Below are 25940 nucleotides of genomic sequence, written 5' to 3'. Positions count from 1 at the left end.
GGACCCGGGGAACATAGGACCCGGGGAACATAGACACGCTCCCATTGCTTCCCACTGAAGGGGCTTAAATTCGACCGGCGACGTTCTATATATTATCCCGCTTATTACACGGCTACTTGCCAAAACGAAAAGATGACTTCACATGGTGTGGCTTGTTACAATTTATTGTTACCATCATTCGTAGTGTTGATCAGCAGAGAAATAGTCCGCCAAAGACGTTGACGTCGCTTAGCAACCGAAGACGCTGGGGTTGAAAAGTTACCGGACCTCTTGAGGAGTGATACCAAAGACGTCATTATAGGCAAAAGATCCTTTGTTTTCCTTGACAGCGGTCAATTTATGTCTAGCTATCACAAGCTAACGAAGTTGTGAAGAGCCCATGCAAGTGAAAGGAACATTCCACGGCATTGAGAAGACCCGTGTAATAATCCATAATTATTAAACTCTTTTTTTTTTAAAGTGGTGGGTACAAAATGATTCATGACGAAATCTGGTGGGGACGCGTCCCCGGCGTAATCGACGCCTATGACACTTATGATGGATAAATGAAAGATACTAATGATGAATGAAGGAAAGAGACTCTTGTGAATGATAAATATTATATTGATCAATGAATGAAGAGACTAGTGATGTATTGAAGTGAAAGACTATTGGTGAATGGATGAAAGAGACAAGTGATGCATGGACGAAAGGGATTGGTGATGAATGGATGCTTCCTGGAGATAGAGACCTCAGACCGTAGCTAACTGTTGATGATATCACTCACTCACAATACTCGGGCCGTTCGGGGTGAGTACCGCGTGCAACCAACAGTTTTACTCTATCCTATGGGAAGACAGTAATGCCTTTTTAAAAGCCGTGCAAATTGAATAATAATATTAGGAATGGTCCAGGCAGATGGAACAATAACAATAATTATTCAAAATGCACTTAGTTCAAACCTCCAAAGGGCCCCTGCTTCACAGCTCCGCTGTGCGTCTCACACTGAGCGGCCCTCTTAGAAGCCGACTTTTATGAATTAAATGTCCCATACCCCAGAAATGGTGGTCTTGTTACAGCGCCATATAGAAAGGATAAGAAAGTAATGAGCCAATATCTTCCCTACTTAGAACCAGGAACCGGCTTTGAAAAAACTAATTAAACCTTAGAAAAGTTCCCCCGTTCTCTTTATGTTTTTGCATAATACAAAGCGTTGCTCTGCTTTGATTGCCAATTTTCCTGCATTATCGTAGCATAATTCCTCAGCTACTTTGGAACAATACTTGTGGAAAGTTGTTGAAGTTTGTTATTACATTACACAACCTCACCTTTTTATTCCTTTTCTCTATGAATGTCCTTTACTTTATGTGGTGTCACCAAAGCATTTACAAAAACCACGAAAAGTAGACATGGAGTATATACGTATATAGAGATATAGCATATATGTCTACCCATATAAACGTTAAAGTTAGAAGTTAGTTCAAGGTGCTAAACTTGTTTTAACGAGATTAGAATCAAACTAAAAGATTTTGTGATAAGATAACTGCTTGGATTCAGCCCGTCTAATTATCTAACAAGCTGCATTCAGTGGATCCAATACAACTCCAAATCCTCATATCCTTCTAACACTCATTAACAATTTCCTTTAAAGAGATTCTATTTCAGCCCTAATTACGAATATGACAATTAGACAATATGAAATGCTGAGCTCTTCGAAGCAGTCTTGTTGGTAATATAACTTCAAAAGAGACATAATATCCGTCCATATTAGATATGTTCTCTCATCACTACGTGATTGGCCCCAGTGTAAGGTGGGCTCCACACCACATCGATAGCTCCTTTGAAGACCCATCAGTGATTCTGATCACAGCAACCGGTCAATGGAGAATTCCTGACCCCAGTGTTAATCACTTTAATCTGTAACGGGGTTATTTTCACCAGTATAGACACAGAGTGAGTAGACTCAGCCATTACAACATAATAAACTGCCAGCACAACAATTCATCAATTAAAATATGCTAGGAGTGATTTGGAGAAATCCTTTTATCAGCCTTGTTCTCCTGAAACCCACCTCAAATCTGAAGATCAAAATTTGAACAGGACATTGAAAAAAGGGAATGAGAATGATGTATTGGTTTCAAATGAATGACACGGAGGGGGTTAAGATGACGAGAACTAAAGGAAAATGCATCATAAAGATGACCGGGTGTACACTGTTAATTTTATATGCCAAAGGTAATTCAGGTAGTTACTTCGTGACATGTTAAGTTGTTAATAGAACAGCATACTTCCCTTCTCATATAGCTTGACATTAGCACATGGTAGCATTACCGTTATTAGAATCTCAAATTCCATTGCACATGTGTTTCGGTTGATGGCCCATATCTTGTTATCCTTCTTATTGCCCCTCAATGACATAAAGTATCCCATTTTACGGACTTGTGACATCAATTTAAGTTTACGGCCTGGAAGCTGTTTCTGATTCTATAACTAGCAGTAAACTGGTTTCATAAGGGACAGAGGAGAATATGTGTAAGAAAGAGAGGAGGAGGAAGAGTGAGAGAAAATACATTGGAGAGAGCAAATACATTAAAGGATAACTTTAGTATTTATCAAACTGGACCTAATTTTCCAATCAGGCCCCGGGAATAATTATAATTGACACAGTATTGATAAGCTCTGACATTCTGGTTCTGCTATTTGTATTGGGAAACGTTATTCCAGCCTAAAAGAATATAAAATATATTTCCATGTCAAGAAAGGCAGAGCCCTCGCTTCCCACACAAAATACTCTGAGCAAGAGGAGAGGGTTTTATCTTTTACATTTAGTTTTAATGTCGGGAGTAACTCAGGAATAGTAAAAATATATTTGAATGTGAGATGAATAACTATCACAAAGTTAATCTATTTTTAGTTTATGAAAAACTGTTCTTAATTTCTCTATCTGAAGCAGAAGCACAAACAAGCACTTTAAGCAGTTGTCCATTTGCAGGGTGCTATTGCCCTGCAGGGTTACATTGCAACCAGTTTTACGGCTGCACTAGCTGAGTTGCTCTGGCTATTTACTGGACAAATGTCAAAAACAATTGTCAGCATTATTCTCTTAGACCCAAGATGATGGGAAAATAGGATTGAGGTTTAATTATTTTTGTTTTCCTTTGAAAACATTCAGAGAGAGAGAGAGAGAGAGAGAGAGAGAGAGAGAGAGAGAGAGAGAGAGAGCAAAACCAGTGAAGGAAGTGGAATGGAATTGTACAGTTATACAATTGCTGGGATGCTACAGTTTGACAAAATTTGAACCTCACCAAAGGTTAAATAGGCCAAAGAAATGTCATCCAAATGCCACTGCTGCCACATTATTTGGCCTTTTGCAACCTTCCATGCCATGTGTGTGGATGAGAACTCTGGGTAAAGTGTGGCTGAGGGAATCAGGGTGGCTCAGTGCTAAAGGTCACGTAGGACAGAGATGACATACGGCTTTGATAATTAGGAGTTGAAAAAGAGCTGCTGGGTTATTCTTGTCCTGTCTGACTAAATCCAGAACACAGGAGAAATAGAAGGTGGAAAACATTGAAATGATCTTAGTTATTCAATTATTAAAAACAATGACCTGTCTTGGTGATCGAACAATAGTGACTGTCTCTCCTGATTTCACAAAAATATCATTTTGAGTGTAATTATCTATCACTTTGCTGTGCCAACTTTACCTGCATTTCCTGTGACCGAGGCTGCCATGAATGTTAACATTTGCAGTATTATGGTTACCCTATTGATAAGTTCTTACAAGTTCTACAAATTACTGTAATTTGAGTTAAAATGGTACAGCAGCATGCTTTTTTTCCCCCAGAAAAAACGATTTTTGTAGTGTAAGCTAATATGACCAAAGGTAAGAATTTAACCTGGGCTAGGGTGGGTCGATCGTTTAATCATTTCGACTGTTATGAATGATGCAGAACATGCATTGCAATATATACTCACAATTACAAGTAAATGTGAGTATATAAGTGTGCAATTGTGTGCAATTTGTTTAATATTCAAAAGGCTCCTCGTAAAATTCTGACACACAAACACAGCTAAGACTTGGGAGAGAGGGATGATGGAGAGGGACGGGATCCAAGGAGGGATGCTGAGATATAAGGAGGAGAGGAAGAGATTAGAAGAGAGAGGGATGGATGAGAGGGACAGGGATGGAGGGAACGATGGACGAGAAAGATGAAGAGGGACGGATGTGAGACAGAAAGTTAAGGAGTGAGATGGATGAGAGAGCGAAGGAAGGATGTGAGGGAGGGGTAGGAGAGAGAGGGATGGATAAGAGAGAGGGATGGAGGAAGAGAGGGATGAGAGGGGGGGGGGGGGATTGGAGCGAGAAAGAAAAGGAGAGGGCTGGATAGGAGAGAGAGAGAGTGATGAGGTGCAGAGGAAGAGATGACAGCATCTCAGCCCCCATTAACTCCCCCTCCCCCGATCTCTAACAGAGAAACGCAGAACAGGACCAGGTAATTAATTTCCTCAAGGACAATTATTCTCCCGCTTTAAGATAATGACGATGAGAGTGGGGAGAGGGTTGGGGTGGGGGGTGTGTTGGGATTGATGGTGTTGGAGAAAGCTGCCCTCACATCCCCCGTCAGACCTGGTCAAAAACTGGAGGATGACCTCTGCCAGTGATGTCATGATGACACTATGCATCACGTTGAAAGGTTCATGGTTCTCTTGACTAATGAATCTCTCCAGGGAGAGCAGTTGGCCAGCAGTCCTTGTTAAGAGCGATACTTTAATGAGGTTATCGTTGAGAGATGTATGTTAACGAGATAATTTTTAAGAAATACTAAAAAAAGATGATGGTTAAGCGTTATCTAAGATTATTGTTAAGATAAATGCAATATATTGATACATCTTAACAATCACTCAGAGTAACTTTAATGAGATCATCGTTAAGAGAGATAGTTTAAGAGAATATCGTTAAGAGATATATCTTAACGAGACATGCTTTCTGATCAGTAAAAGCAGAATCACAAAAACAAAATCCACAACCATACTTATTGTCTTGATAATAGTTATTATAACACCAGCGCAGACAACAACAGCAACAAGATTCATAACAATATATTATAATAATTACAGTGCAGCATTATAATTGATCACCTCATTTTAAAACACAGCTCAGTGTTTACAAATTGGTACTCAATAAAATCTGAATAACCATTGCTAATACAGTCATGAATACACAAGAAACAATCATTTAAAAATCGTATGAGGCTTTGGACATGACCAATAGATACCAACAGATGGATAGAACCTATACATTAAAATGCTTTAACATTTCAAATAATAATTTAAGTTCATTAAGGTAATAAGAGCTGCTGTCGTACCATATGATATACTGATCTACCCATCCTACGTCTTGGTGTACATGCCCACTTGTAATGTCATTATAAGATCAAATTTGTAATGGCTTGGGTGAGAGCGTACCATTAAGGCACAGTCCTGATAGCAGTGACCCGGGTTCGATTCCTGCCCGTCGTCATTCGCTGCATTGCCTCTCCTCTATCTCCCATACCTTCAATATTCTTCATATAAATTGCCTCTCCCAGTGCTACTATCTTGACAAAAACAGGATGCCCCGGCCCAAACACAAGTCTAAGTACCCATGACTTGCGTCACGTGTTGCTAGAGTTGGTCCTTTGGTACAGTACGCTGTCAGCTACCTACGATTTGAGAATGTGCGGTATCAACACACATTGAGGAGCGGCACCAGATCATGTAGACCTTGATTTTAAGTGGAAGGGAATTTGGTAGAGAGAGAGAGACTGAATAATGTCCCTTTTAGCTTTCTGCGATTACATATCTTTCATTTAACACTTTATAACACTTATTATTCCACTAATGTGAAATTAAGTTGCTTTGGATGAAGGGATGTAAAACAAATGCTAAGCAACAGCAGGTAAGGTCCGAAATACATACTTAGTCATTAGTCACTACGCTTGTTCTCCATTACTCTCATTGTTACTATGAACTATAGCATAAATAAAAGCAACTAAAAACAGTGCTGAAATATGACTCTGTCTCTGTCGTTCTCAGGCACAACAACTCTAGCGTTAGCGTGAAGGACAATGTGCCACGCCCACAACAATGGGTTGGCCGACCATCCTCTGCGGGGGATAATCATAGAGACCACGCTTAATTCATAACTTCTCTCCCCACCACTACTCACCAGACAAGCTGCAGGATGATGCCATCTTTCTTTGCTTCACCCTGTTGTTAATGTAGAGATTATTTATATTTAAAGAAGATTATTTGTTTACGTTAATATGGCTTCACCATTGAGCAATGGATTGAAAAGTAGTACCTACTTATGTACTGACTCATGCCATTGACTTGCCGAGGTGTTCTAGTATCGATTCAGTTAGAAAATGATGTGCTGAACTATCTTACTACTATAAAAGGAGGCCTGTCGCACCAGTTACTCAAGTTGGTCAGTGCGCATGTGCCAAGCAGCCTGCAGCTCACTCACACACACAAGCGCGAACATGCGTGCTACATACACTGCAAGCACGCACATACACACCGCATACACACACACACGCGCACGGGCACACACCGCATGTCAAGACAAAGGCAGCGACCCATACACGGAGGCGAACACACACGCGTACACACACACACACAGACACACACACGCGCACACACACCTCACGTCAAGACAAAGGCAACGACACACTCGCCCAGGTAAGTCGTTATGTTTAAAAACATAACGGCTCCGCCATCGACATACTCGCAGGTAAGAACACACACGCACGCGCATACACCGCAGCGACACTCGCCCAGGTAAGACGTTATGTTTTTAAACAATCTGGCTCCGCCAGGTAAGAAAACACACGCACGCGCACACACCGCAGCGACGCTTGCGAAGGTATAAATAAGACTTTATGTTTTTAAACATAACGGCTCCGCCGTCGACAAACTCTCGCAGGTACGACGTTCTGTCTATAGACTGTAGAAAGTGCGATAAAAGAAGGGAAGAGACAATTTCTCACCTCGACGGCAGGTCGTTCATTTTGTCATATAATAACCGTTAAATTCAAACATCGCGCCGACCGGCATAGCGCGATCTCTTAAAGAGACAGCGTCCCTATAACACAGAACAAAAACATGTCAATAACACAGTATGGTGAATTATTGCTATAGTGTAGAGTCCACCACAAGACTACACTTTGTTGCTCAAATGTAATATTGCGCTCCTCCTTGAGCCTCCCGAAATTTCTTTACACTTTGTTGCTCAAACTTAATATTACCCACCTCCTTGAGCCTCCTGAAATGTCTTGCGATATTGATATTCCCCCCCCCCCCCCCCCCCCCCCCCTGCTGACTGTTTTAGTCGTTTTATGTTTCTTATGTTTTGTGTGTATGCAATGTGTGGCTGTAGGCTACTGCTGCCTGTCTTGGCCAGGACACTGGAAGAGATAAGAGTTTAATCTCAATGATGATTATTATTTTCATAATATTCAAATTGCCTTGCATTTTATGTCAATGCATTTTTCAGGAATGAAAATGATATTACAAAAGCAAAGATAAATCAAGATGATTTAGGTATTGTATAGCATTTGACAATAAAACAATAAATCACTATAAAATGAAAATGCAAAGAATTACAAAAATATTTATTAATACTAATAATACTTAATCAAACAAGATATGAAGATGATTAGAGGGAAGGCAGATTATAAGGGACAAACTAACCTTATGTGTTCTGTTGCTTTCCTCTTATCCTGGGACGTATTGTATTTTTTGTTTGTTTGTTCAGAGATTGTATGGAATGCTGTGTTTTTATGATTCATTTTAGAAAATAATTGGGTTCTTTAGTGTTCATATATGCTACACTGTGGCAGGAAATATTGCTCTGTCTCCGTCTGGTTTTGTGACCAGTCTTTCCTCTCTAGGCCGTTTCTGATCAACGTGTCAGATTGTCTGCCAACGTTTACCGTCTTTTTTGAGGTGAATAACATTGACGTTTGCTTTGATCATTTGTGATTGAAGACTGATAGTTATGTAGCTACGTTTTCTTTTTCTTGAGCTATAATTTGGTCTTCAGAGTGAGGGCTGAGGCCTTGTGCTGTGAGAGGAGGGGAGTCTCCAGAGTGAGGGCTGAGGCCTTGTGCTGTGAGAGGAGGGGAGTCTCCAGAGTGAGGGCTGAGGCCTTGTGCTGTGAGAGGAGGGGAGTCTCCAGATTGCGGCAGGGCTGTCCTCAGGCCTTGTACTGTGAGGGGAGGTATGTCTTCAGTGGGAGGGCTCTCCTGAGGCCTTGTCCCCTGAGAGGAGATGAGTCTCCAGTGTGTGGGCTGGGGCTTTGTGTTGTTAGAGGAGGTGCGTTCAGGACCAACGGGCTGAGGGACTCCTCTCTATGTTCTCTTGGCAGCAGAGGCGTGTGTGGTGGTAGGAGTTGGGGTCACCTTCTTTTAGGTGTTTATGAATTGTGTGATGTGAAATAAAAGGGTAAATTGACCCCATTCAGCTCTGCATCCATTGTTGCCGTTGTTCATATCAATTTTTACTGCACATATGTTAGTTTATTAATATCATAGGTTTTCCCTAATTTTTTTATCAATTTCCGAAATAGGCCTTTAATGCCAAATTTTATCAAATCCTTTATTTAAAACATTCTCTCTCTCTCTCTCTCTCTCTCTCTCTCTCTCTCTCTCTCTCTCTCTCTCTCTCTCTCTCTCTCTCTCTCTCTCTCTCTCTCTCTCTCTCTCTCTCTCTCTCTCTCTCTCTGGTCAAGAAACCCTCTCCAGCACTAGCAGCTTTGTGAACCAGCTGACTGGCCCAGAGACAAAGTAGCCAGCCAGCTGGCCGGCTACTGTGCTACTACATTGATTGCAGCCTTTCACGATTAGCTAATTGCTAAGGCAAAAAAACTGATTTTGGATAATATACAATTAATTGTGCGGCCCTAATACGGCATAGCAAATCCTCCTGTATAAAAGGAACGGCCGGGAGGGAAGCTATCCTAGTGAGACAGGCTAGTGACAGGATGAGGGGGGGGGGGGGGGGATTGATGGATGTTGGAGAGTCGGTGGAGAGCGTGTATCCCACGACAACCTTTGGTCCGGGGAAGATGGGGAGATGCAGGTGGTCTTGACGAGGTGGGCGGGTGAGTCGCGACCCCCCATGGAATGTGCGCCTCAAAGAGACAGATGTGCTTCAGATGTGTTCCGCCTCCGTGCTTCAGGTTGAGGAAACAAAGGGAAGGAATACCTGGAGTGGATTTACACTCTCCACATCTTCTCATTCTCCACACTGATGGTGAATGTCTCTCGTCCCAATAGGAGCTGACCACGTACTATTTGCCTTATTATTGGAGTTTGAAAACTTTCTTCAATATAAACCTGGTTCTCAAAGGCAACTTTAAGAGATTAGGCAGAGTTTTCTATGCATAAAGGAACAAGCATAGCGAAATAAGATATGTCAACTAGGTGTACAAAATAATTGTGTATTAATATGCGTGTCTGAGTGTGTATCTGTGTTTAAGGTTTAGTGTGTGTGTGTGTGTGTGTGTGTGTGTGTGTGTGTGTGTGTGTGTGTGTGTGTGTGTGTGTGTGTGTGTGTGTGTGTGTGTGTGTGTGTGTGTGTGTGTGTGTGTGCCTGCATGCTTGTGAAACTATTAATAGTCTGAGAAGCTTCTGTTCACATTTAGTGTTGTGATTCGTTGTGCTCCTCACCCTTCAATCACAATGATTAGATTAACACTGGATTATGTTTGTTTTTTTCAAGTACAATTTAGATTTTGTTGTCTTATTAAATAATAATAATAGGATATATACGTTTATTCTTGCTTTAAAACAATTTAGATGTTATAATGGTACCTTCTTTCTTCAGTAGGTATTTTATTTATTTAAACAGGATATTTAAATAAGGACAGAAAAAAACATGATTGATTTTGTGGGTATGTGATGTGGTTCTTGATGGAGAAAATGGGAGAGAGGGCCTTCTGTTAAACTAAATGACATGTCAGCATAATGATTATGATTGTTTCAGGATATTTGTATTCGGTTTATTATTGGTTTTATGATTTTTGATTGGTTCAGAGTATTAGCATTATATTATTGATTTAGACTGTTTGCCCAGCAGTTTGTCAGGGTTGGAGCGGCTTTGAATGGCTGCTCCTCTCTACACATAAGAACTGGACTTAAACTCCCTGTGTGCGTTAACAGAGTCAATGACATTTTGTTATTTTAAATGACAGCCTTATAATCAAATACACAGTATTTGATCCTCAGATGTCGTAGTTTCTCTCTATTTTTGCGGGAATCTATGAACATCAATGTCATTCCTTTCTTATCATATGATCCAATATCGATAGCCTCCGTAATGGTACGGCAAAGGAATAAAACCCTGTGTGGATGTTGGGTTGGGCAGGGGGAATGGGTGCCCATTCCCTCTGCTGTTACTTACTATTCTGTAAAGAAGACTGCCGTGGATCTCCCCTCTTCATGGTTTATTTAGAAATCCAGATGGCTATTTTGGCGGCAGTTAACAATCTTTTAATACAACAGATGCTAAATTATCAACCTTTTCTTGAAGGCTTTTGGCTCGATATCTTAATGCAGTTATGTCTAAAAGCCTATTATCTTACGAAAATATGTGACCTGCTCGCCCCTATCAGATAGCATAAAGTGCAGCTGAGAGATTCCAAGAGAGGAGGCCTCTTCTTCATCCGGCACGGTGTTTCCCCCCTCCTCCTCCTCCCCCCTCCTCCCCCCATATCAACCTTTCTTGCAGCAATTTCACTGGGCTGTCAGAAAAACAATTGCTCTTTGTAAGGAGGCAGAGACTGGGGCAACTTTAATTTTGAAGATGTTTTAAATGAGCTGTCTGTGTGTGATGGATGTGCTCTGGAAACCTTGGACCCTGGTTCCTCCTCCTCCTGATACTCCTCATTCTCTTCCTCCACTCAGGGCTGTTATAATGAGACCTCTATATTGATACTGTCAGCAGCGCTTTGATATGCATCAGGCCAGACTTTTTAGTTATTACAATCCCTTCTTTTCCCTTCTGGGTGCATTACCTGGCTGTCCGCGGGAGAGATAACAGGCAAGGGATGTTATCAGTAGAAATTGCTGTGTCATCTGCAAACAGTGGCGTTCTGGCAGGCGACGCGAGGGCTTTCTCTCTCCCGTCCATACAGCACAATCAGCGGCCCATCCATTAACCCCCGCCAGTCGATGGGGTGAATTCTATCCCAGGGTCGATCGAATGTATTTCACTGCCCTCTGAATAATCAGCATTTAAAGTATCTATATGATACTTGACACAAATCCTGGTCTCTAAACATCTGGGAGCAAATCCATAGTTCTCCTCACGGAATGGGTGCTGGATCACCCCTGGAGCTACATTAGGACTTAAATTAGGGGTATTAAATTAAAGAACAAAAACGAATGTATGAACAACATTCAACTACTACTACTACACTCACATGCCCTAACATATGGGGGTGTTATTCGCTTTAGAAATACTTGTACACAAAAACTATGAGTAGGGGATTGACATAGTATTTTCTATGGTCTACATACCTCTCTGTGAATTAGGTCATCTGGAGAATTAGTTTTATAGGTTTTTGATGACATCTTTTGCACTAAATATTTTGACTTGAATATTTTTTTTACACCTAAAGCTTGTCACCACAACACAAGTCGCGAGTCGGGTCTACAAAGGTAGACAATTTGTGATGTCACAAATGAGCTGATAGATGTATATCAGTGGTAAATGTTAGGAGGATGTGATGAGTGCAATGTGAGAGACACTGTCTCCCTATTTATAAATAATGTCAATCATTCATAATTGGTGAAAAACACTGATCTTGTTATGACAAGATAAGTAAAAAAAAAAATGTAAATATTTTAAATGATTTATCCAATATATATATATACATAAAGGTTTTAAAATAAATGTTCTCATTCACAATCAACAATGCAAGCAAAAGGACTATTTTTGATCTCCTCCATGCAACACTTGTGATGTTCTTGCAAACAGTTGCTCATCCTTCTGCTTTGCATGCTGGGAGATTTAACACAACACTTACACTTGGTAAGCTGAGTGTGAAATGCAATCAACCATACATATTCAAGTAAAAACTGTTTTAATGTTGTAGTCATAGCATACTAGATTTTCATCTCTATAACATTGATTATATCAGCCTTCTTTGTTTTGTTTTTGGTTTAATCAAATTGCTGTTGCTGTTTTTACATAAAAGCCATTCACAAGTAGTGTGCTGTTAGAGAGACTTTAACCATGAACAGATTTGCATTGAAATCATGCTCATTAGAACAATTTGAAGTTTGTTTGGCAACTGCTATTTATATCCAGAGGGGAAATTTACCACAGCATGTCCTTGGTCTCAGAGGATGTTTGGAACCATCTTTCGGTCCCATGATGTAGAAAAACAAAATCTGCATAATTGGCAGAAGACACGTATACATGTGGTCCAACTCTTTTAGGTAATGACTGTTGAAGAAGCAAAATTCAATTAAGACAGTCTGTTGAAGCGTCAGGTAAGCAGGTTGTGTTGAAGGATCCGCTCTTCTGGAGAGTTGTTGTCTCTATGTGACTCTGCTTCCATTGAAGTCGGGAGAATCTGGGTTACATGTATTGTAATTACCACTGACACTGGCATTTTAGATAGATGTCGGGAAGAAGCAGGTAAAGGGTCGTCTTGCTCTATGATGTCTCTAGGTAGCCTGTTGACACTGGGCTTCAAACCCAGAAGGTTTTAGCTGGAAGTCAAACACCCTTACCAGTACCCTATCCCATAGTTTATGTAGTAGTAGTAGTTGTACAAAGTAGTATAAGTAGTAATACAAAGTAGTATAAGGTATCAGTACGTTATAGTACTAGTAGCATGCAGTAAATGTAGATGTGTGAGCCAGCCTACGCGTCATGATCCTCATCAGGAGTAGTAGATGTGGTGGAAGGTGTTTAGAACCGACCAGAACCAGATAAAAATACCTCACTCAATCGACTGTCTCCTGTTGTGAATGTTTCGCTCATCACCAGTCAAATTAATGCTCTCACAACATGAGACATGTGCTAAGTTAATGAATGGGAACTGGCACCATTGGAGTCCAGTATACTGATGAGCACACTGGGGTTCATGTTTGCAAGGGGAAAGGCCATTTATCTTTATAGAAATTATGTCCGAAGTGGAAACATTTATTTTAATGATAATGTTAGTGTTAGTGTTGCTTCTGCGTTACATCACCCAAGCCTCAAGGGAGCAATGTGAATGGAGGAGATGAATGATTTTTTATGTTTGGAATAAAACAGGCAGAGAATCCATCTCAATCCACCCCTGGGTGCAGAGTTTTCACCGCATCTTGGCTGTGACGTTGCAGATTGATTGTATCTGAAAACAAATTAAGATTGTAAATATGCTTGTTGAGTTCTTGTAAAGAGGATTTAGCAGGTTACCCATAAAGTAATATGTCAATACTTCAAATGCATAAAATAAAATAAATTAAAAAAAACTTACCATTACATAAATATATATATATATATATATATTTGCAAATGGCGATAGGTATGGACATTGTAGCAGCAATGGCTCAGCAACGACTCTGCTCCTGACCATTTGGTCATTTAACAGGAGCTGTGCGGCTCGGCAGCGACTAACAGGGAATTACTGTGACTCTCCAATCTGGGAATATCTGGCAACTCGACACTTTGGCTCGTGGCTAGGGTGTCAAGCTGCTGTGGGGAGAGGTATATATCTGGGCCCGTTCTGATCTTCCATCCTCTCCCACCACCACCGCAGCCTTCTCCCGGACTTCCAGGGAAAAATCCAGTGAAATGGTTACGCACATAGGTGCGTAGCCGCTGGTTGCTCTGCCTGGTGATATTCTCCCGTCAGTGTGAATGTGTGTGTGTCTGTGTTTGTTTGTAGGCGCCGTGGGGTTCAATAAGAAGCACTTTGAGTCGGCCATCAAGATGAGATTAGTTGCTATAAACCAAGCCTCAGACTACTGGTTTATTCTGTTTCCTGCTAGGCTTACAGATTTTTTTTAATTAGCAAGCCAGGTGTTTTCAACCAATTCCTTACAAACCTTTATTTTACCACAGTTTGTCAAACGTTTTTTTTCGGGATAGAAACATAAGTTGGTTTACATGTGACATGTGATGGAGATAACACGAGTTGTGTTAAAAAAAAAGTGGGAAGGCGGAAATCAGGGTGGTTGATGACCTGATGTATCAGGTTCTAGGCCGGGGTTAAAGCCATCCGGTAGACAGTTCTCCGGTTCTCTAACTGAGGCAATGCCTTGGCAATACCACCGTGGCTTCATGACTACTAACTGCATGACTGGCACCATAACCTACTGTTGAAGTGACTCAACTTCAACATCTATGCTATAATTAATTAAAACACATTTATTTTGAGAAAGCAGTTAAAATTAAGGTGCACTTTTTGGAATTCATGAAATCTATATCCTTAATGCAAATAAAAGTTACTAGTTCTTTGTCAAGATACTTTTTGATGCATTTGGCGTCAATACAGCCTTATTTAACTTGTACCATTCATTCTTGAAAGCCTGAATGCTTTGTAGTTCTTTAGCTTCTAGTTCTGGAAGGGAGCTTATTAGAGCTGTGTTGCTGTCCTCATACTGTATATCCCATCCTATAATTTTCATTTTAACAGAGAGGAACGTGATAGAAAGTACATCAAAATTGTGATCAAACAATCCATTAAAAGATCCTAATTTTCCTCTCCATTCAATATTTTTTGCATACATCACTAATTTCAGGAGTTTGAATTGAATTAAAATGAGTGCAGTCGCAGTGTTTTCGATAGATCTCTCTCTTCAGATCTCTCTCTTCTCTTCTGAACGAGGCCAATACGACTAATTAATACAAAAGGCGGCACCACTATTGTCTAAGAGTGTGGAATAAATGAGCTGTCTCTCCAGTCAGTGAAAAGTGTAATGAAGTGAATAAAATATATGAAAGCGGCCTCTTTTGTTTTGCTACAGATGATGTGTTATTCTCTGAGCCGCAGAAAGGGTCACCTTTCTAAATCAAATTAATTATTTACGCTAATTATGCAGACAGAGAGAACCACATCCGCTCATCAGCAGAACCAATGCCACAGAAAGGAGAGAAATAGAAAGAAAAGCACACATGCACACGCACACACACACACACACACACACACACACACACACACGGATGTGGCTGTTTCACAAAAACGTTAACAACTTAACTGTCAATTAACCTTAATCAGAAATGTGCAAATAGGATTTTTTGTGTTTATTTGTTGGTTTGATTTCAAATAATTTGTAACATGGCATGCAATACGACATCTGATCAATATGCTACAGGGGTTGTTACGTTAAAGAAATGAAAGTATTGTAGTAATTCTGCTCCAGTTGCTGCGGACGGTCTGACCTTTGACCTGTCGATGTGCGCACATAATGCTTAACGTGCAAATTATATTCTCTGGTGAAAATATCTGGAATATCGATTGTATTTATTTTGTCGGGCTTCGTATATTATGGAAAACTATTGTTGTTATTATTATTATGAGCTAAAATTCAAAATAAGAACTATTTTATGGATCCCATCATTTAGAATATAAATATATATTATTGCCTTTGTCTTTGTCATTGTTCTTTCTTTCTCTCTAAGGGGTATTAGACATGAGACTACATATTGTTATTATCTTATGTAAAGTGAATACAGCATTGTTTGTTTCTTGTATAAGGCTAACACATTGTATTGTTTATTTCTTGTATAAGTCAAATACAGTATTGTTCGTTTCTAGGCCAACCCGCAATATGTGTGTTTGTGGTTCTCCATGAATGTCATTGTTCTGCCAAGGACAACAGAGACCATGACCTAGAAAAATAACCTGTTTGTTGGTGTCGACCAAAGACCCTGCCCCTCCGTAACACACTCTCACAAACATACACAAACATACATAAACACACACTTTTTCTCTTTTATTCCTAGGTCTTTTAGCCCTAGCTCTTTGTCCTAGAAAAAACCTTGTTAGCTAAAATGCTACAATTTCTCTGCTACAGAAATTTCACTATTTGTTTAAGAGGCTGATTAAGCTCATTTAGAGAAACTCTGTGTACAATTATTTTTGCTTGGAATGGTTTGGGTTGTAAATGGATGTACATTTATGATTATGTTGGCGAGATGTGTATTCTTGTTGCCGGAAGGCTTTCCTCTGAATTTGTGACCTTTCCACATAATCATCTTGAATATTTGATGTAAACAATAAATAACTAATTGGAAGGATACAAACAAATATTCCTGAATGTAAACTAAAGCATAAAATTGTAATGAAAATATTCCATAGCTGGCCAGGGGCTGTTGGGCGAGGTCCGTGCATGATAACTCAGTTGAAGATCTGCGTGTAGTCCAAGGAGACTAGGAAGTAAAAGACTGATTCACCGTACAGCGTTCAACCTTGTAGTGTGTAGTCCAAGGAGCTGGTAGACTGATCCTTGTGATGCGTTCATACCAGTAGTCCAAGGAGACCAGGAGCTTGGAGACTGATCCTTGTGATCCGTTCATACCAGTAGTCCAAGGAAAAGAGGGGCTGGTAGACTGATCCTTGTGATGCGTTCATACCAATAGTCCAAGGGGACCAGGAGCTGGGAGACTGATCCTTGTGATGCACTGATCATTGTAGTTCAAAGCCTGTCAAATTTCCTTGTTAAAGGACTAGAGTTTTCAACCTCTAGTTGTTATTATCAGGGGTAATTGCTCAATGGAAAGTGTAGTATACTATGCATGCAAATCAGTTATTAAATTGCTTTTACTGTTATTTAGGGCTGAAAAGTGCATTGACATTTTGTATGCATTATCGGAGCCGACATTTTAAAATGCAAGGCAACTACTATTGGTAAGTTGAAAATAATAATCATAATTGAGATTAAACACTTCATCAGGTGCCCTGGCCAAGACAGGCAGCAGTAGCCTACAGTCACACATAGCATACACACAAAACATAAGGAAACTAAAATAACTAAAAAAGTCCACAGGGGGGAGGGGGAGATGTCAATATCGCAAGACATTTGGGGAGCCTCAAGGAGCAGAGTAATATTAAGTTTGAGCAACAAAGTGTAAAGACAGTTCGTGCGTCGTCTTGTGGTGGACTCTATAGACACACATAATTCACCATAATGTGTTAGTGACATGTTTTTCGTTGTGTTATAGGGACACTGTCTCTTTAAGATCACGTCACTTGTGTGATGATATGCCGATCGGCTCAATGTTTGAATTAAACAACATTAAGACAGAATGAACGACCTGCCGTTGCTTGTCGAGGTGAGAAATTGTCTGTGTGCGTGTGTGAGCGGCAGGCTGCTTGGCACATGCGCACCTGAGTAACTTGAGTAACTGGTGCGAACGGTCTGCTATTATAGTAGTAGGATTCGTCTCAATCATTCTCAATGTTAACTTTGTGGTGCTTTGCTGCACGTCCTCCCCTTTATCTCCCATACCTTAATAACTATCTTACTCTATAATAAAGCATAAAAATGAAAAATCATAGTGGAATCACTCAGCATTAAAGTATCAGTTAATGCCGCACCCAGAGTGTGTATCTTTCTGAAGAGATGCAGGTTAATTCCACTGTAGAATCCCAAATATAATTACAAATATAAATGAGATGTTAAGTCATTAGCAATTAACAGATAATTCGATCAAAGTCATTCCTAGCTGTGTATCGCCCCATGCTTGTTTTCTATTCAAGCATGCAGTTCTTACCCTAGTTACACCGCTGAAGGTAATTATGGATTTGATGATGAGGGCCCCCTCGTCTACAGATATAGACCCTGCTCTCGTTAAGAGTGTCTAAAATGGCAGCTAGCCATTCATCCCGCATGAGCCGTTAGGCGCGGTGCGTCCTTGGCGGCCTTCATAGGGTACGCTATGAAATATAGAGGCCCCGTGGGCTGCTGTTACTTAAGCAAATGTAGGCGTGGGCGCAGGTCACACAGTGGCGGTAACAGGGAAAATATAGAGTAGGGGACTGGGGAGTCTGCTGATGGTACAGAGCACAAGAAGACCCGTCAGGGTGTGAAACAAAATAAGAAAGAGAAGAGCCAACCTTCTACGTATACACACACAGAGCAACGTAGGTTGTGGCGGGTCATTTGTCCATTGCATGTCACGGTACAAAATGTCAGGCAGGAAATACCTCTCTTTGAGTGTAGCTCCACAGAGAGAAACTTCCAGAACAAATCTTTCTATTATTTTTATTTCTATTTTTATTTTTATTTCTCCACCGAGATTGAGGCCGCTAACTGCTCCATTGATTTTCTGGAAGTCTCCGTCCACGGCGACAGCCATCTGATAAACGGGTGGCTTTGGACAATCTGTGGCCTAGAACATGAAGGGACTATACAGACCTAGCACGCCCACAGAGCTTCAGATACATTTGTTTTGTGAAATGTTATTTAGAATTCACTGCTCTTACATCAATGAAAACTATTATTGTATTGTCTGTTTTATGAGTAGGTGATGTACGAGTAGTCGATCCTGGTGGTCTTGAAATCTAATTAATAATGCTCATTCTTTCTTCTCCCAGCGCTAGAAAGAAACTCTAGTGATGTATTAAAGTGACAAAGTGTTCCTGGGCAGAGGGACCTCTGAAGCTAACTGAGCTCTGTGCTGAAATGAGAGATTGATGATCAATGGCGTCACTAACCCACAAAGCCAAGACTTTTTACCATTCAATGGGAAGAACTGCAAATCCACTGTTTCAAGTACTTAGCAGGAATTAACAGGAATTACAGGAATTATAAACATAGTTTGATATTACCATATTAATTAAAGTTGCATTGTGTAAGATTGAGCCCCTCCTGATTAGTATGCAGGAGACTTTCCGAATTGTATAATCCTTACTAATAATAATAATAATATCTTTAATTTGTAGAGCACTTTACATTCAGAAATCTCAAAGTGCTACAGAATTTGTTAAATCATATAATACCTAAACAGTAAAAGGGAAATTAGCAAAAGGCTTTTTTAAAAAGATAAGTCTTACGTTTTTTTTTTTAAAAACAGCTGTAGTCTGTGGGGCCTTCAGGTGGTCAGGGAGGGCGTTCCATAGTCTTCCATAGACTATGGCTACTAACAATGCCCAAAACGGTTGTGCAAGTGTGTGAGGCGTGTAGCGTAGCTTGGCTGGCTGGCATGAGGGGGAGGGGTTCTAGTAGTCAGTAGTACGATTCATATTGAAAAAAATATTGCAATCGAATATTTCACTATTAGGTTGTGATTTTATTGCTAACATTGTTGAAATCACTATCAATCAGCTTTGACGACAGATATGTCCAGGTTATTTGAAACTACGAGCGAGTCTCACTTTTACACATTGCATCTTTAATACACTTTACGATTAGTTTATCCATTAATATTGCAATATTTAACATTTCAACCAACTCGTAGCAGTACAGAACCTCCCTCTCTGTTTAGAAGAACGTCCTAAGGCATGTCTCAAGGATGTTCAAGGGCATGTCTCGCCTTACAATCGACACCCCCTAAACCCCTTCCACCGACGCCGCCCACAGCCGAGCTACGCTGAGTAAGTGAGCTCCCGTCACACGGTTGCATAGCTAGTCCCTCCGCTAAGTTGGAGGGGCTCAATCTTATACATTGCAACAAAAAAAGTATGTCTGTTTGGAAGATTAAAAGTCGATTGCTGTGTTAGGTTGGCTCTAATGTTTTGGGCGAGTTTGTGTCCTGTCTGCATTTTAAATAAATAAGAATAAGATGAGTTTAGAACTCCATTCTTCCCTGAGGAAACATTCAACAACTCTCTCTTGACCTTCAATGTCTGAGATAGAAATACATTTTGTCTTGAAGCCCTCATAGCATCTTGTGAGCTCAAACAGCAGACAGGGTTATACTTCATGTCAACGACAAGCCTTAGGAAAACGACAAAGTTAACTTTGTCAAGTACACAAACTCAAAGTAAGAGATATGTAAATAGATTATATCAAAGACTGATATGGGTATATATAAGTGGATATACGTACATATTTCTTATGCATGTTTTATTTGTATTTATTGATCGACCGATCAACCTCCATCGTGCTCTAGTTAACGTACCCATCCTCTATAAATCTATTGATCCCATCGAGAATTTTAGATAACTGCTATCGTCTTAAAACAGCTCTTTGTAAACTTTTGTTCTAAAAGGTAACTCAAAATTAAAATCAGCATACTAATCTTTTAATTTTGATTTATATGCCCTTCTCTCTGTACTCTCTCCAGTTATATTTTAGATTGTGCAGTAAAATAAAAGTCAGATTTAATGCTTTGATTGCTGCTCACGCAAAAGTGTTTGCTAAATGACTACACGTCAATTCCATTGATTATAATTCTTATTATTATGCATTTCCCCCCAGAGTTTTTCCTGGAGCTTCTGAACAACACGCAGCGGTCGTTCAGCACCATGTTCCAGCGCGCCTACGGCCTGTTCTACCAGCAGAACTCGGAGGTGTTCCAAGAGCTCTTCAGGGAGCTCAAACGCTACTACACGGGAGGCAACGTCAACATGGACGAGATGTTCAACGACTTCTGGGCACGGCTTCTGGAGCGCATGTTCCAGATGCTGAACTCCCAGTACCTCTTCAGTGAGGACTACCTGGAGTGTCTGAACAAGTACAGTGATCAGCTCCGGCCCTTTGGGGACGCGCCCATGAAGCTGAAGCCCCGCGTCACCAAGGCCCTCATCGCTGCGCGGACCTTCGTCCAGGGCCTCATGGTGGCCCGTGAGGTGGCCAGCCGGGTGACCAAGGTAAGGATCTTCTTTTCAGACCGTGTCCTATGTTCTAGCATTTGTCTCGTTTTGATTTCATAAGAGGGAGTTGTACGCTGTTGAAACTGGAGGGGCTTGCTGGGAGCTCCACAAAGACGAGCGCAGCTTCGTCATTTTCATTAACCGATCACAAAGCGGATGCCTCATGGTCTCATGGTGTTTGATCGTCACTACATGTTGATGTGATTCAGGGGACACCTTTGATCCAATTGTCAAAGTCAAAGTGTTCTGTTACCAGATTTGCAATGTCATAAATTGTGTACATTCAAATTCATTCATGATGAGGCATGAATTATTTTCCAAGCAGTGATGATAAATGCAAACAAAGGCCAAAGCAAAGGTTTGATCTAATATTAAATATAACACAATACATTTATAATGACGCTTTCGTCCAAAGCGAATTACTATATTGGTGCATTCAACAGATGAGATATAACCTGAAAACAAGTCGATTTCTTAGAATAATTTAAAATTGAAAGTTAACAGCATTAAGTTACTGCTACTCACCATGGTCAGGTGACACCCGAGATTATCTATACATCCCAATATATTGACTTAATGTAAATAGGTAATAAGCGCAGAACAAAAAGTGGGACGAGTAGTGCATTTGCCTGGCTTAAGGAAGCGTGACAAGGCAATATGAGTATGAACAGAAATGCGTTTTGGTATAACTGGTTGATAGGATATTTCCAGCACAGAAAAATTCATTTTACATCGTTTATTTTCAGCTGCAGAGAAAGGGACCTTTTGTAAATGTGTATGGAAAATTATGTCGGATGGAAATGTGCTGACTTTCTGGGGTATACTTTGTTGAATAGATAAATAATATGATTGGAAATAAGCTTGATGGGTGAAATAGTCGATTTCATTTTCTGTCTCTCTCTGTTAGCGTTCATCTGCATTTCCATCCAAAAAATTAATTAATCTCTTTCTCTCGCTCTTTCTCTGTGTATATTTATACCTAAATAAAAGGTTAAATGTTTCATTCTTTTTTTTGTATGGGCTTGTTTTGAACGCTTGAGGGCCCAGGAAGGATTTGCCTTTGATTGGCAGAACCTGTGCGTGTGTGTGTGTGTATGTGTATGTGTATGTGTGTGTGTGTGTGTGTGTGTGTGTGTGTGTGTGTGTGTGTGTGTGTGTGTGTGTGTGTGTGTGTGTGTGTGTGTGTGTGTGCGTGCGTGCGTGCGTGCGTGCGTGCGTGCGTGCGTGCGTGCGTGCGTGCGTGCGTGCGTGCGTGCGTGCGTGCGTGCGTGCGTGCGTGCGTGTGTGCCTGTGTGTATGTGTGTGTGTGTGTTCATGTGAATGTTCATGTGATTGTGCTTCAACACCTGTTGTCTTTGTGTAAGCGTGCATGCATGCATGTGTGCGTTTGTGTGTGAACGTGTATGTGTGTATTGGCTTGCATGCATGTGTGTGCATGTGCCGCTGCACGGTGAAAGTGCCCGGGTAGAGGAGGGCGTTTGAAGAGTGTTTTAGAGCGTTAGACCGAAGGCGCTTGGTTCACGGCGAGGTTTCTGTTTACAATACGACTTCTCAGAGTAATCCGCCTACTGTGGGGACTTGAAGATGATTGTCTCTGAATGGATGTTGGAAGTTTCTCTAACCCTTCTGATACTTCTAGTTCCTAGTTTTTTTGTGGCGATTCATCAGGAATTGTAGATAAGAAATGTTATGGATTAGAAATGTCATTTGAAAAGCTTTTCTGATTTCATATTGAATATGTTGTGTTACACAAGAGATTATGGTTTATCCATCATAAACAGTTTGGAAAGGTTTTTTTCACCTCGAATAGCGGGGGAAGATAACACCAGACCCAAATATGTCAAGTTCCGCTCTGAGCAACAGAGAGCAATTTCTACATCAACTGTTTTGTTTTACAACGTACAGCTTTGATGTGTGATCTGAAATATACAAAGTGCGTTTCCACGTTAACAAAACGAATGGCAGCCCACTCCCTGCTCTCTCCCTCTGCTGAAACCACACAGCAGTATGTCAGCTAGTAAAGTCAACTCAATTTGTATAGCCCTTTCTCACCATCACACTGACAAACAGCTTTACGTGCACACATTTTTCACATTAGAGGACAGCCACTCTAACGCCCCTCACCCTGAACTCTGAAGCCCCGTGGGGAACACCACCCCTGGGCTTGTTATGCAGTATGCTGCCGTACGAATCCTCAAGAGAGATGGCCAGGACAGGACACACATGAACTCATTATAAAATATAAAAAGTGTTGAGATAAGAATAGTCAGAGTTTAAGGTGAAAACCTTTACAAAAACACCAAGATTATGCAAGGTCTAGTGTAGCACGTTTTTTATCGTGTGATTTAACAAATGTGTATCTTAACTGTTATTCCGTAAGAAGGAAGTTTGATCTTTCACCAGACAATCTTAATTTATAAATAATTAGTGATAAATAATAAGTATGTTGGAATACAAGTTAATAATGGAAATAACCTCAAGAATAATGTCTTGGTATTTAAATGAAATATGAAGTATGAACTCTATGTTTAAAAAATGTCTTTGACAAATTGAAAAGGTTAAACTGAACGTATAAGTAGAGAAATGGCCTGGCATTGCCTATAGACTGCTAGGCTATCCCATTACCTCCTTAATAAATGTTTTGTTCATCCAGTGCTGTCGGCTTATGCTCACCGTGAGAGCATACGTTTGAGAGCTTTAATGTTTTAGCATTAGAGGGTAAAAACCCATTGGTGAAAGGAATAGAAATACAGAGAATCTCTTATTATTAGGACTCCTAGAAGTGACCTGAAACCAACATGCTCAGGTATAAAAAAATATATATATACTACATTTGAAATATACAATTAGGAATTGTACACAAGAAGGAAATGGATATCATTGTGTATACTTGTATACTTAATTGCGATGCTTGCTTTAAGCACCTTTAAATGTTACTTTGGTCCCGATTACAGCAAAACAGTGCAATTTGGGTCCCAGAGAGTGCTTCTGGAGACCTGCATCGTGAAAGCAGGCAGATGTGTAGAGAAAGGAGCCCTACGTTCCTCCAGCTCTGTGCCTCTGCAGCAGCGCCCATCACATTATCAGAGTCATCCCGTTGTCTTTTGCCGTCTCATTCGGTGGCCCCAGGGCTCGCTAGAGTCACGGCCCTCTCTTCTTCTTCTTCTTCTTCTGACGGATTGTTAAATGAGCCGTCTCAGCCGTGCGTGCCCAGGGCTTTTAAGCGATGGCCACTGTAGAACCAAGCCCCGAGCGACACCTGCTCGTCAATGATGAGGCGACGGCAGGACGCCTCTGCGCTTGAAGCAGGGCTGACAGGCCAGAGGGGAGAGGGTCGAGGGGGAGGCTGGAGTGGTGTTCGACGGTACGGACCCCCTCCACGTCTGTATCCACCCTCCACTGGCCCTTGACTTGCTGCACACTCCTCTTCCGAAGAAGAGAACTGCAGTCTCACTGTAAGCTACCAATAAACACGTTTTACTGTAACAATTTCCTAAAGATTTCACTCTGGGTGAAATACTTGTTATCCCCCTTATAGACCAGGCACGAAAGCGTTGCAGCGCTTAGCCTTGCATCGAGCCGTGAGGATACACTCTCTCTCTAACCAATGAGAGGTGTTACACTGAGTCTGTCTAATGTGCAGCAGACCGTGCATCTAGATAGTTATTTCTAAGTGATGGACAGCCAAAATCCACAATTGACTCCTAATAATAGTGTTATCAAGGTCTATAGATTTCCTTCAATTCCTCCAAGCTGATTAAATTATGTACTCAATTGCGTATTATCCTGGATACGTAGCCATGCGGGGGACCGATGCCGTGCATTGTGTTTCATTTGGCTGTGTTTCATTTTGCTAAATGAATTAGGTGAACACATCTTGAACTTCTGTTGAACTAGATATGTTTTCTAACTTCTCAAAGTTGCAAGAATATATTAAACAAACAAAAATATATAACTAGCCTACTTAGCTAAGAAGCAGGAGAGAGTGTCCTTCTGTTTCTACACTTTTCTGGCCTTATCTTAGTTTGCCCAGTCATCCTTTTAACAACTCCTTAGCTGCCAAATAACCCACTTGTAAATATGTCTTTTAATTCCGGAAGTCCTATTTAATATAATCCCTTTGCGGCTGGTTAGGACAGCAGAAGGCAGTGACCAGAGGAGCAGAACATAATTATTATTCAGAGACCGCCTCATACGAAGCGACATCCATAGAAAAGGATGGATCTCTGGCCATGAAATGGGATTGAGTCCTGACTGAGGTAGGCCGGTTCTCTGCTGGCTGGTTTGGGATTAAGCGCACAATCTCTCTGGATTACAGTTGGTGACGACCATGAAGCGAGTTTCTATCCCAAAGGCACTTTAGAACGAGCTCCCCACAACACATAAGACCTGCTCAGCCAATACTGCTGGGATTTCAGCTTTTGAGTGGGTTTAAAGTCCGGCATTTAAAGCACTTATCACTCATTGCATAAAAGGCTGTCCTGACGCACGCATATCCATCCATTTAGTGGATAAAATCGGGGGGACAAGTACTAATGCAGCCGGTGATTTGATAGATATTAGATTTTATTTCTCTTCCCTGCCGGAAAGCTTATTCTGTCACGTTGATCTCATTACACACACATTGCTTACCGCACGTTGTCAGGTAGTTAACATGAACGTCCCGGGCATGCTTTAATCCCCACTAAACATTTACCAGACGAAGGCGCTGTCTCCCGGCCCCAAGGCTAACGTGACACCTGAGAGGCATCTGAGTTCCCGTGTGTCTCAGGTTTTCCTGCATATTTGTGCTTCTCTCGCCACCGCCAGTCCTCCGAACCCTGTTCCCTGTTCGTGAGGCCAACGCTGTGACTGGGAACACGGTCGTTATCTCTCACCACATAGGAGCGATCAGAAATAAGGAGATAGGAGAGATCGGAGATAAGAGAGCGCAGCCGCGAGGCTGGCTTCTAATGTCAGAACAGCAATAATGTGGTGGAGAGGGATGGAGAGACTGAAGAAAAATTCGAAGTATGAGTTAAAAAAACACATTAAAATATAGCTTGAAATAAGAATAAGAATATCAAGGATCGGGTGTCTACAAATATACCAAAAAACGAACTATCTATAGGATCTTCTCTACGATTTTATGCATCAATAAGGTTTGCTACAATAT

At 40.9% G+C, this 25940-nt stretch overlaps 1 protein-coding gene across 2 annotated transcripts in view; it reads left to right on the top strand.

Annotated features, from left to right (window-relative positions):
* Positions 1–25940, top strand: part of gpc6a (glypican 6a) — a 109479-nt gene that overhangs the window by 40583 nt on the left and 42956 nt on the right. For both annotated transcript variants that reach the window (XM_056608103.1, XM_056608104.1), the window contains exon 3: positions 20391–20782. In XM_056608103.1, coding sequence (XP_056464078.1) covers positions 20391–20782 — 392 coding nt within the window. The remainder of the gene's footprint in view (positions 1–20390; positions 20783–25940) is intronic.

The sequence above is a fragment of the Gadus chalcogrammus genome, chromosome 14 (assembly GCF_026213295.1).
Source record: "Gadus chalcogrammus isolate NIFS_2021 chromosome 14, NIFS_Gcha_1.0, whole genome shotgun sequence".
NCBI classification, from domain to species: Eukaryota; Metazoa; Chordata; class Actinopteri; order Gadiformes; family Gadidae; genus Gadus; species Gadus chalcogrammus.
This window is presented reverse-complemented; position numbering and strand designations above follow the sequence as displayed.